The sequence below is a fragment of the Leptidea sinapis genome, chromosome 21 (genome assembly GCF_905404315.1).
Source record: "Leptidea sinapis chromosome 21, ilLepSina1.1, whole genome shotgun sequence".
Classification (NCBI taxonomy): domain Eukaryota; kingdom Metazoa; phylum Arthropoda; class Insecta; order Lepidoptera; family Pieridae; genus Leptidea; species Leptidea sinapis.
This window is the reverse complement of record NC_066285.1, coordinates 2,589,892-2,602,249: the sequence shown is the minus strand read 5'-3', so window position 1 is coordinate 2,602,249 and position 12,358 is coordinate 2,589,892. Positions and strand designations below refer to the sequence as shown.

Here is a 12,358-nt window from a genome sequence, read left to right as displayed (position 1 = left end):
AATATAAAACCATTGTATTAGAATTTGAAGATTTTGAGTCCGATTATTATAAATTAGTACCGTTTTTCTTTGTCTTGTCTAATACTATACCTATAACATTAAATGTTAGTATCCATTAAGTAATGTCCTATCTATTATACTATTTAGACACCCCGACAATATGTATTATTGGAAAAAATAGGTGATCATAATTATAATGTATATTGTTCTATCTATATTGGATTTAACTTTATGTTACAAATCAATATAAAATTATTGTCAAGGGACTTACCAAAAATAAATAAAAAGCAAACGAAATTGGTATTGACAAGTAAACAGCTAGTACTAGTGAAAAATGAAATGTAAATCTACCCTCTTTTTACAATGCTGTAATTTTGACTGCTTGTTGTTATATTATATTTTCCTTCTTAAAAATTTCTTTTATTTCTAAATCTCTATTGTATAATATTATTATCTAGGTATATAATAGGAATTTTATTTTTTCAAAAACTACTTTAATGTTTGATTAATTATAATAAAATATTTATCCATACCATTTCAGTTATCGGTTTTGTAAAAAATACCAAAAACAATAATGTTAAATAATAAATTTGTCTATGAAAAATCATGAGGAAAATTTTTCATACTAGCAACATCGAAAATCATATGATTGTTCAATGGAGAAGCACGTCTGATAGGCGTCGACATAACTCTTCAGCCAGTGTCTAATTTTCTGGCTCAATATCGGTTGTTTTTACGTGTTAGTGGTGTAATAATATAACCATCAGCCATGGCGCTCAGCGATGCAGATGTTCAGAAACAGGTAAAAAGATTATATTTGTAATTTTCTGCACGTAGTTCTAGAGAGACATTAATTTGTCACAATGATTGATCCGACTTCTAATAGTAATTGAACTTAGAAAATCGGATTTCTCTCACCTAATTTAATGCGCTAGTAGTTTTTGAAAGGCTTAAAATGACTAATTTTGTATTGCTAGATAAAACATATGATGGCCTTCATCGAACAAGAGGCCAACGAAAAGGCCGAAGAAATCGATGCTAAGGCGGAGGAAGAGTTCAACATCGAGAAGGGCCGTCTTGTCCAACAGCAACGGCTCAAGATTATGGAGTACTATGAGAAAAAGGAGAAGCAGGTGGAACTTCAAAAAAAGATGTAGGTCACTCAAATTTTATTATTTCTTTAATTATATTTGTTCTGAGCCAAGTATTCCCAACAGAATTGGGTATAATGAATTATAATGATCACAAATCTCAAAAGTTTGTAAAGAGTAGAGTGCCATAATCTTGTATCATGTGATCTTTGGTGACAGCCTATCACAGTCTGTGTAGGACTGGATTCTTATATTAGATTAAGCTTATGAAGTATGTATGGATGGAAAATGAGTACTAATTTGGTATTTATGTAAGAATATGACTACATGTTGTAGTCAAGTAAAGTATGAATAATTGGGTACAGATTATTTCCAATACTGTAATTACCAGAATCTCTCCAAATTAATGTGTTTATTATATTCCATATATGTTGGTTAGGTGTAGAGCACATGTGCCTTATTTGTCACTTTTACAGCTTAACATATGAATTTACATACAGATCACCTGATGATATATGATCATCACAACCCATAATCTTAACAACAGAGGAAACAGAAGGTAGATGCCAACCCTATAAAGCAAAGAATAAATGGATGTAAAGGAGACATGGGTTAGACTCAACAGCTCTATGTATGGTTCCACAAATACTTGTAACAATTTATGTCATATTTATCAAAAGTATTGATGTAGAAGCTATGAATAACTGCTTGAATTGATAGCCGGGAGTTTCTTATTAGTCAAAGCCCCTGTACATACTGGTGTAACTTAATGACATTTACCATTTGATGTTGCAATATTTTATCTTATTGTCACTCCCTATGTTAAATAAATATATTTCTATTCTATTTTAATTCAGCCATGAAACAACCAGCATAAAAAATGTGTTAAATCCGGTTGGACAAACTACATTTCTTACTTCTGTATTACCAAGGTTCTTTATGACCTGTAGATAAATGATACATCCTGTACTGATTAAAGGTATATAATAGCCATGTTGGAAATAAATATTTTCTTGTTTATATATTGTTAACATCTCCTCCTACTACCAATACACTAAAATAAAAGGCATTTATTTCCTCAAAACTGATTCCTTTAGAATTCTTTTTGATGTCATTTCTAATAACTACTAGATACTACTACCGCTTCGGAAACAGATGGCACTCTGACATAGAAGAAGCGGCGCAAGAAACTCTCCCGGCAATCTTTTTTTGCGCTCTTTTCAATAAAAATATACAATATTGTACAGTCATTTCTATCACTATAAAATAATCACAATCTAGTCCCAGGCTGTCCGATCATTTAGATATTCAGCAGTGGAGTGATAGGATTTATGACAGAGCCCTTTTTTTTATAAAACATTTAAATTTATTTATAGATAATAAGCTAATAATAATAAATAAATAACTAATAATAGCAAGCCAATCTTAAAAGAAAATATTTTAAGTATGTATGGAGAGTTCATTCTAAAGGGATTATAAGTCCACTGCTTTTATTATTATAAAAAGTACTCAGTGATCAATTTATTTTCTTTTTTGTCTCCAATAACATATTTAATACTTGATTCTTCTTTTTTTTTATCATCCTAATGATCCTGGCATATAAGATACAGCCCACTGACAGACGGAAAGTAGAGCCATAGAAATAGGCTGCCATAGGTTCCTTTCAGATTTAAAAACTAAAATTGTGTCTATACAATTCTTCAAACCAATAACTTATCTAAAGGAAATGTAATAGTAATGAATATATAATATGTTACAATTTAACTGTTATGTGGCAGATAAATCTTTACTCCATATTGATATTGTGAAAATAGAGTACAGACACATTTTCAAATGTTTTCAAACTTCAACTTTGATGTATAGTTCCTGTATAACTTTATTTACATTATTCTCAATACACTCCATATTAGTCGTTTATTTTTTCAAAATTATTTCTCTTAGATTTTGGGTTCTCAAACAAAATTAAAAAAAGCACCCAAATGTGAGTCAGACTCGCCCATGAAGGGTTCCATAGCAGCAAGTAACTTAATATAAAAGTTCTTGTTGTTCGTTGTAACTTTGATCAATGTATCAAAAATAGTGTATTCTTTTAATTAAGTTATTGATAATACAATTTATGACGATTTAAAATACTACTGTCCATCTTGTTCAAACCAATGTTCGGTGGAAGTTTGCAAGGTAATATACATACAATATTTTTGGGTTTGATGAAAAAAAATTTTAGAGTTTCAGTTCTAAGCATGGGGCGAGCACCCCCAAAATTTATTGTTTTTTTCTTCTGTTACATACGCATTGACAGACAGACATGACAAATCTTTAAGGATACTGTTTTTTGCCATTTACAGTAACTCTAGTTGTTACTGTTTGAAACGAAAATATTCTACACTTATGAAGAAATATTAGAAGTAACAACTAAACTGTATTCAGTTATTGTTTATGGAACAATTTCTCATACTTATCTCAGGCATACTAAATTTCAGACTTGTTACACTTTGGAACTGAGGTATATATTTGTACCAAAATCTATGGACAATGTGTGATACGAGCACACATTTTTGAACATTACAATGCTATTTGTAGACATCCTTGTTCTGAAATTTGTTGTATAAATACAATATTGAATTAGACAGGTATCAGCATAAATACTATGTTTCAGAGTCCAGTAGTATTAAGTTTTTCTTATCTCTTGTCACTATAATCTTAAAAGGACCACTTTTGTTACCAATCAGTTCCTTATGATTTTCATCCTACTAATATTATAAATGTGAAAGTTTGTAAGAATGTCTTGATGTTTGTTTGTTCCTCTTTAACGCAAATAATACTGAATGGATTTCGACGAACATACATACATACATACATAAATTCACGCCTCTTTCCCGTAGGGGTAGGCAGAGACCACTTCTTTCCACTTGCTACGATCCTTACATACTTCTTTCGCTTCGTCCACTTTCATTATTCCTTTCATACATGCTCTCCGGTTTAGGGTACTCTTGACCTGGCCTTTTTTCTCGACGTCCCTGATTTGATCTTGAAACGTCCGCCTAGGTCTACCCCTTCCAACACTTTCATTCACACTGGCCTTATACACTTTCTTCGTCAATCGTTCTTCATTCATTCTCTCGACATGTCCAAACCATCTCAGCATACCTTTCTCAATTTTTGTCACAGCATCTTCTTTCAGACCACAACGTTTTCTTATCTCACTATTTCTTATCCTGTCACTCAGTGTAACTCCTATCATACTTCTCAACGCTCTCATCTCAACTGCATTTATTCTGCTTTCATGTTTCTTCTGCCATACCCAACTTTCACTTCCGTACATGAGTGTTGGAACCAACACCCCCTCATGCACAGCCAAACGAGCCTTATTAGACACCTTCTGACTGTTCATAAAGGAGTGCAAAGCTCCATTCACCATGTTTCCTGCATTCACTCTTCTTTCAATATCACTCTCATACTTTCCATCTCTTGTAAATTTAGAACCCAGATACACAAACTCATTCACCTGTTCAATTTTTTCATCTCCAATCACGATATTACAGTCTGTCACTACCTCATCTCTTTCAAGCACCATCACTTTCGTCTTCTTTACATTCATCTTCATTCCCTTTCTACCAAAAGCTCCATTCATAGCAGTTACCATCTCTTGCAACTCCTCGGCTGAAGATGCAAGTAATACTTGGTCATCAGCATAGAGAAAACATTTGACGAGTAACTCATTCATTCTCAAACCACTGTCATTCTCTTTTAAACCTGTCAAGCAATTGTTCACGAACAGATTAAACAGCCACGGTGACGCTACACATCCCTGTCTAACACCTTTTTCGATATTAAACCATTCAGTGTATGCCCCGTTTATCCTTACACAAGCACTAGAATCTCTATAAAGAGATTGCAATGCTCGTATGAGGGAACTGCTCACACCGCTCGTGGACAATGCTGACCACAATTCATTCCTCGCCACTCTATCATAGGCCTTTTCTAGATTCACGAACGCGCAATAGACCTTTTTGTTTTTAGCCAAAAACTTTTCGGCTATGCACCGCAAGGAAAAGACCTGATCCGTACATCCCATTCCCTTTCTAAATCCCGCTTGTGCATCCCATACTTTTTCGTCTGTTTCATTCACAACTCTTTCAATCAACACTTTTGCATACAATTTACCGACGACGCTGAGAAGGCTTATACCGCGGTAATTTCTGCAGTCTTGTCGTGACCCATTTCCCTTATACAATGGCACGATTACAGCTTTGCACCAGTCTCCTGGTACTTGCCCATTTCGCCAGCACACATTGAAGAGGCGGTACAGCTGGCTAGCCACTATGCCCTGACCAGCCCTCAGCATCTCGACGGTAATCCTGTCATACCCTGCAGCTTTACCTAATCTCATACTTTTCAATGCTTTCACTATTTCATCCATGCTTATCTCACTTTCATCAACATTTATATTAGTTTCAATAGAAGCTGCCGGATGTTGTTCATGCACTTCCTCTCTTTCAAACAAACTTTCAAAATACTCTTTCCATCTCTTTAGCACACATTCTTCTCCTCTTATAATGTTCCCATCTTGACTCCTGATTATACTGAGCTCCGAGGTAGACGTTTTTCCTCTGGCTGTTTTGATGGATTTCCAGAAGAACTTAATGTTTGACTGGAAATCTTCAGTGAGCCTCCTATCAAAATCATCCTTTCGTTCTTCTTTCTTTCTAGACACAACTGCTTTCGCTGCTGATTTCAATCTTTTATACTTCGTTCTTGCTTCCTTTATCTCGTCATCCGTTGCCTTTTGTACTTTTTGGTTAGCTTTTGTTGCTAACCAATCCAACCAAGCTTTCTTCTTTTCTTGCACCGCCATTTGTACCTCTTTATCCATCCACAAATTATAGTTCTTTCTTCCTTTCCTTCTTTTAGCTACCCCGCATACCTCAACAGCAACATTCACGACCCCTTTCTTAAATGTCTCCCACAAATCTTCAATCACACCTATCTCTTCTATGCCTTTAAAACTTTCTTTCAGTTTCTCTACATACTCGTCTTTCCTTTCTTTTTCTTGTAGATTTTCCACTTTTACTCTGTCCAAAACACTCGTAGGCTCAGCTCGTCGGTGTCGCCAACGTTTAAAAAGGCCGCGCATTCGGGCTATGACCAGGAAGTGGTCTGTGTCGAGGCCTACACCGCGGTATGCCCGAGCATCTAGTACTTTCTTTCTCAGTCTTTCATCTACAATTACAAAATCAATCATACTTCTAGACTCACCCTCATCTCTTGTATACAAATGGATCTTTTTGTGGTTAAACATTGTGTTGGCCACGCAAAGATTCCATTCCAAGCATACTTCAAGCAGGCTTTTCCCATTTTCATTCACTCTCTCGTCCCCAAACGTACCCAGAACTCCTTCATACCCATCACGCTTTACTCCAACCCACCCATTAAAATCCCCTAACATCACGATCCGTTCATTTTCTCCGCATTTATTCAAGACCTCTCTCATACTGTCCCAAAATTCCTCTCTCTCTTTTTTGGCTTTTAATGACCCACCTCCGCACAGATCCGTCGGTGCATAGACCCCAAGGATAAACAAGCGAGTGAGTCCGACTTTTAACCTAATCCAGAGGAGTCTTGGGCTAACACATTCATGCTCTATCACACATTCTACTATTCGAGCGGAAAGAATCACACCAACTCCCTGACAGCCTCGACTGGTTTGGGGGACTCCGGACCAGTATGCCGTGTAGGGACCATGAACCGTGGTATCACATCCTTTCCTCTTCGTTTCATTCACGCATAGAATATCTATGGATCGTTCATCCATCATCTGACATACTTCATCTACCTTATCATCCACTCCTTCTCTTACATTCAACGTAGCAAAGCGGCTCTCCATGGGCCGCTTTTCGCCCCCGCGAGAAACGAGACGTGATGGGTGGCGAACCACATCGCCGCCATTTTGGTGAAATAACCTATTTTTATTAGTCTCCATTGCGTTCCCACGAATAGCAAGGGAAAGGTTTGTCCACCCCAGCAGAGCCCCGCATGCCAGGGTAAGGCTAGCCTGATTCTGGGTCGCCCGGTCCCAGGGCAGTGTGGCACGCTAACGACTAGGCTTGCCCCTAGCCATGCATCCATCCGCGCGGCAGACGTTGGATTGGCGGAGAGGGTAGGAATAGGTTTTTTTGCTCTTAATAGTGATTTTCATTATTATAACACTAGAAATAAGGGATTGCTTGTAACTAATTCTAGTAGGCTTCATAAGATACATAATAGCTTTAAGGGTAAATGTATACACTTCTACAATAAAGTCCCAGCCACTGTTCAGGCATTGTCTATAAATAAATTTAAATGTTTTATAAATAATGGCTCTGTCGTAAATCCTATTACTCCACTGCTGAATATCTAAATGATCGGACAGCCTGGGACTAGATTGTGATTATTTTATAGCAACTGTACAATATTGTATATTTTTATTGAAAAGAGCGCAAAAAAAAAGAATGCTGGGAGAGTTTCTTGCGCCGCTTCTTCTCTCTCAGAGCGCCATTTGTTTCCGAAGCGGTAGTAGTATCTAGTAGTATAAGAAATGACATCAAAAAGAATTCTAAAGGAATCAGTTTTGAGAAAATAAATGCCTTTTATGCCTTTATGCCTTTTAGGAAAAGGGAAAGATAGGTGGTGTGAAAGGAAGATTGGTAAGTTAAAGTGGGAAATAGGAAATGTAGGATATTACCGCCCAGGAGGGCAAGGATAAGGACAGTAATAGCTAGGGGAGCCGGGGTCGCATACCCGTATACTATACCACAACTTCCGGACAGGTAAGTTGGGATGAGTATCCCATGACGATGATTTCGACGAAACTCTACAATAATATAGCTTACATACCAGAATAACACATAGGCTATAATTTATAAATTTATAGTGTGAATTATCCGAAATATAAAAGAATTGTGAAGTAAGGAGGAAAGAAATTTGTAATCTGCGAGCTATTCATGCTTGCTCCGCAAAAATCACAGGAGCAGCAAAATATATACATTTAATAATTAAGTCTTCTAAGTTTTATTCCTTAGACCCTCGGCCATTATATAGAAAAAAAAATATTGCGATATCTTGATTTACTATTCAGTTAATAAAGTTATAAGAAACAAAGATTTTCATATGTACTACGTGCTTAGTCATGTGTGTACGCGGACGTAGTCGCGAGTATCAGCTCTTAATTAATAATTTGTTTCAGTCAATCATCAAACATGCTGAACCAAGCTCGTCTCAAGGTGCTCAAAGTACGTGAAGACCATGTGCGCAATGTGCTTGACGAGGCTCGCAAGCGCCTGGCTGAAGTACCGAAGGACAACAAACTCTACACCGAGCTCCTGGTCACCCTTATTGTCCAGGCACTCTTCCAAGTATGTTGAATACGCTGTATTAGTACATAATTCACATTGAATTACTATTACTACTATTATTTATTATGAAGTGAAAAAAATTATAAGATCTGATGTTTAAGTGATCACTGCTATTTTCTCTTCTATGTATGAGTAATAATAATGATATTGACACACTCTTACACAAATTAACTTGCCCCAAACTAGGCATAGCCTGTACTATTTTTTTTATGAAATAGGAGGACAAACGAGCATACGGGTCACTTGGTGTTAAGTGATCACCGCCGCCCAATCTCTTGCAACACCAGAGGAATCACAGGAGCGTTGCCGGCCTTTAAGGAAGGAGTATGCGCTTTTTTTGAAGGTACCCATGTAGTATCGTCGTATCGTATAAGGAAGCTCATTCCATAGCTTTGTAGTACGTGGAAGAAAGCTCCTTTAAAACCGTACTATGGAGGACCGCCATCGCCACACATCCAGATAGTGGGGATGATATCCTAACTTGTGGCGTGTCGTGCGAAGGTGGAATTCGGTGCCAGGAATCTATCTAAGGTACTATGGGTATATGAATGAATGAAATATGAATGAAACTTCTGGACAAATTATTTTAAAATATGATTTGTATATAAAATCTGAAAATATAATCATGAAGTATTGTAACAATTTTGGATAATTTTTTTCTGCAATCAGCCTCAACAGCTTTAAACAGATTTGGTGATCAATAAAATTAGTTTTAGGAGTGCACATCCAGTGATGTGACAACTTTAATTATGCAAATTGTGTTTAGATTGAGACTAGTCGTGTTCTTTTACTCTGGTAGCACTGGAGAATTTCAATATTTGAGTGACTTGCTGATCCCCACAGTTGTATGCCATATATCCATTACCGGTTTTGTGATACAATTCAAAAGAATTGTTAAAAAACGTTTGTGTGGTAAAGGTTACTATAACATAAATGACTTTCTTAGTGATACCACAGATTGGGAATGGATTGACCACCCTCAGGCTATTAAATAATTAGTTTAATTGTACAATATTACTTTGTAACATATTTATTTGATGAAAAAAAAAAGCCCGCTGAGTTTGTTGCGCCCATTCTTCTCAGGTCTGAGGCATTCATTTGTTTTTTGACTTTCAATAAGTGATGTCACATCCTATTTTGAATAAAAATATTTGAATTTGAATTGTATATAAGGAGTTTATTTTCCAGACCAAGCGTTGATGTTCTGCCTAGGAGCCATTACATGTCTCTAAGCTTCTTACTGGCTTGTTCCTCTTTGGCTTGGATATAATAACGCCTAAGTAAGCCTCCTATCAAAATGCATACCTAGGTGTTTTTGTGACTGTCATGTGTTGTGGCAGTCTCCTCTTTTTAAGTGTGAAAGTTATATAGACTGACTTTGCTAGATTTGCTATAATTCTTAACTTCTTCAGCCATACTCCAATTTTATCCAGGCATTCCTGCAATATGGCGGGTGCTATGTTTTGATAATTACCACAGGAGATGACTGCAGCGTCATCTGCATAGGTTGCAGTCACCACTTCTTTTTCCATTATCTTTTTATACTATTATTAGTGCATATTCAGACAGTTTGTTTGTATAAAATAATTTAGTGTAATATCTATGATCAATTTTAGCTCATGGAGCCTTCCATCACCCTCCGTGTGCGAGAGGCTGACAAGAGCTTGGTGGAGTCCGTTCTTGGTAGAGCTCAGAATGACTACAAAGAGAAGATTAAGAAAGATTGTCAATTGAAAGTGGACACTGAGAACTACCTTCCACCAAACACTTGCGGGGGAATTGAACTTGTTGCGGTTAAGGGTCGTATCAAGGTACGTAGATCAATTATTGTTAAAAGGTTTTTCTAATTCTATCAATCTACTTTGAATTGTGCGCAAAAGCTGTCGTAAGTATTATGGTGGACGATTATGATGTCACACTTCAGAAATTAATTAAAAAGCGTTGATTATTGAATATCATATTAATTATAAAATATAAAAATTGCTTCATTGCCTTCGAATCGAAGAATCCTTTTACCATACATTTTTAATTAGAGCATATGGTCCTCTAACACATTTACATTGGTAACTGCTGATTGGCAGAGCTAATGAGCCGTTAATTACTTATCTACTGACATTATTATTTCAGATCTGCAACACCCTGGAGTCCCGCATGGAGCTGATTGCCCAACAACTCCTCCCGGAGATCCGTACTGCCCTGTTCGGACACAACCCCAACCGTAGATTCACCGACTAAACAGTCGCCATTAATCACTTGTTACTACTAACAGTCTATTTAAATCTTCAATATTAATAGAGTTTAATAGGTGTTTTAATTTGCCTAATTATTGATAATATAATATTATAATAAAGTGTATAATTATTGTCTTGATGAATGTTAAGTCGCCAGAAATGTAATCATGTTTTTCTGAATCCTGGTAATCTGCTGTACATTAGTTTCGCCGAAGTATTTTATTGTTACAACTCATTCAGTAGACCATTTTATATTAGCGGTTGTAGTGTTTAGGACTTTAAAACATAATATTATTAGATCATGTTTATAGCAATTCTCGAGGTTACAGTAATATCTGTTTAGTATTAGCACCAGTTGGCGTTGGATTGTACGATTACATGATATTTATTGTTCTACCCGCATCTTCCATAGGGGAATCGGTGATGACTGTAAGAATGGCTTGTGACAGCAGCATCCTATGCTATTTTCACTCAAATAATTTGGATTTGACTGAACGCAGTGTAGTGTCACAAGTCATTTTTGCAGTCATACAATACATTCCCTTATCCTGGCAATATAATTGTTCTGTGCTTGCTATAAAACTGTTGTTCAGAGCACTATAGCTCTTATTGTATGTAATGTTTCGATTATGGCACTGTTAAATTTCTTATGTAAATATATAGATGTGTTGAAATGATGTTTTATTTTTATCACTTGTTCACCAGACGGATGTTTGCCCCATAATAAATGTGTATATCATCATTTCCCACTTGCTGAATACGCAAGGACGCATTCCCACCTTGTTTTATAAAAAAAAAGACCACATATATAAGATGAGAGATAGTCTTTCGTCTTTTTCTACGAACTTTGATGCTTTAGTTAAAAATAAACACGAGCTCCATTCTTCGCATTCAAATTTAGTGGATAAAGCGATACCAATTTATTATACCTAATTGGTGATTATTATTTTACCTAATGGAACCAGCTTAGGTTTCAAATGATAGCATTTCTTATAATCCTTTTATGTTTCCGTAGCTAAAGCGCTGATAAACACACGACCTGACATATTTGCCTAAGTCAGAGCTCATACTTTCACGAACTCGTTTGCTGCACTTTTATTAAGTATTTACCTAGTTGTAGGCGAGTTATTATTAATGTACGATCGCTTATAAGTGGCTCCCAATATTTAAATAAATCCCTATCCTTACAGTCCTAGTACTACACTAGTCGGAACAAAATTATTATGAAGCATCCAATCAGATTTATTCATATTTTTAACGGTAAACAGCTCTGCTGAACAAAATGATGCTATATATGCCTTGCACCATCAATAGTTAGATTTTATAAATATTCCCAAATTCGTTCGCTACTATCCCGAAAACCTTGGAAATAATATCCATATTGTTGACCACGTAATATTAAGTGGCCACCGTCTTGGGTAACAAAAATTATCCCACATTTATTATCTACCTAAGATTCTAGGAAACGATGTTGCTATTCATGAAATCATAATTTTTCGGCGGCCATCTTTGATTGTTACTAATAATCCCAAATTCGTTCTATCCCATCCCGAGAAACTTGAAAATGGTTCTCTTTCCTTCCATAGCTTTCTTTCGCCGTCATTTTATTATGTGGACCCCTGCTAAAATTCATTTTGCGCTCCCT

The 12,358-nt window shown here is 36.1% G+C and overlaps 1 protein-coding gene across 1 annotated transcript; it reads left to right on the top strand.

The window, feature by feature from the left end:
- The first annotated feature begins 633 nt into the window (after positions 1-633).
- Positions 634-11,387, top strand: LOC126970537 (V-type proton ATPase subunit E). The gene is made up of 5 exons (XM_050816505.1): positions 634-802; positions 978-1,153; positions 8,314-8,482; positions 10,099-10,293; positions 10,610-11,387. The coding sequence occupies exons 1-5, from the start codon at positions 770-772 to the stop codon at positions 10,715-10,717; spliced, it is 681 nt and encodes a 226-aa protein (XP_050672462.1). The 5' UTR covers positions 634-769; the 3' UTR covers positions 10,718-11,387.
- The last annotated feature ends 971 nt before the right edge of the window (positions 11,388-12,358 follow it).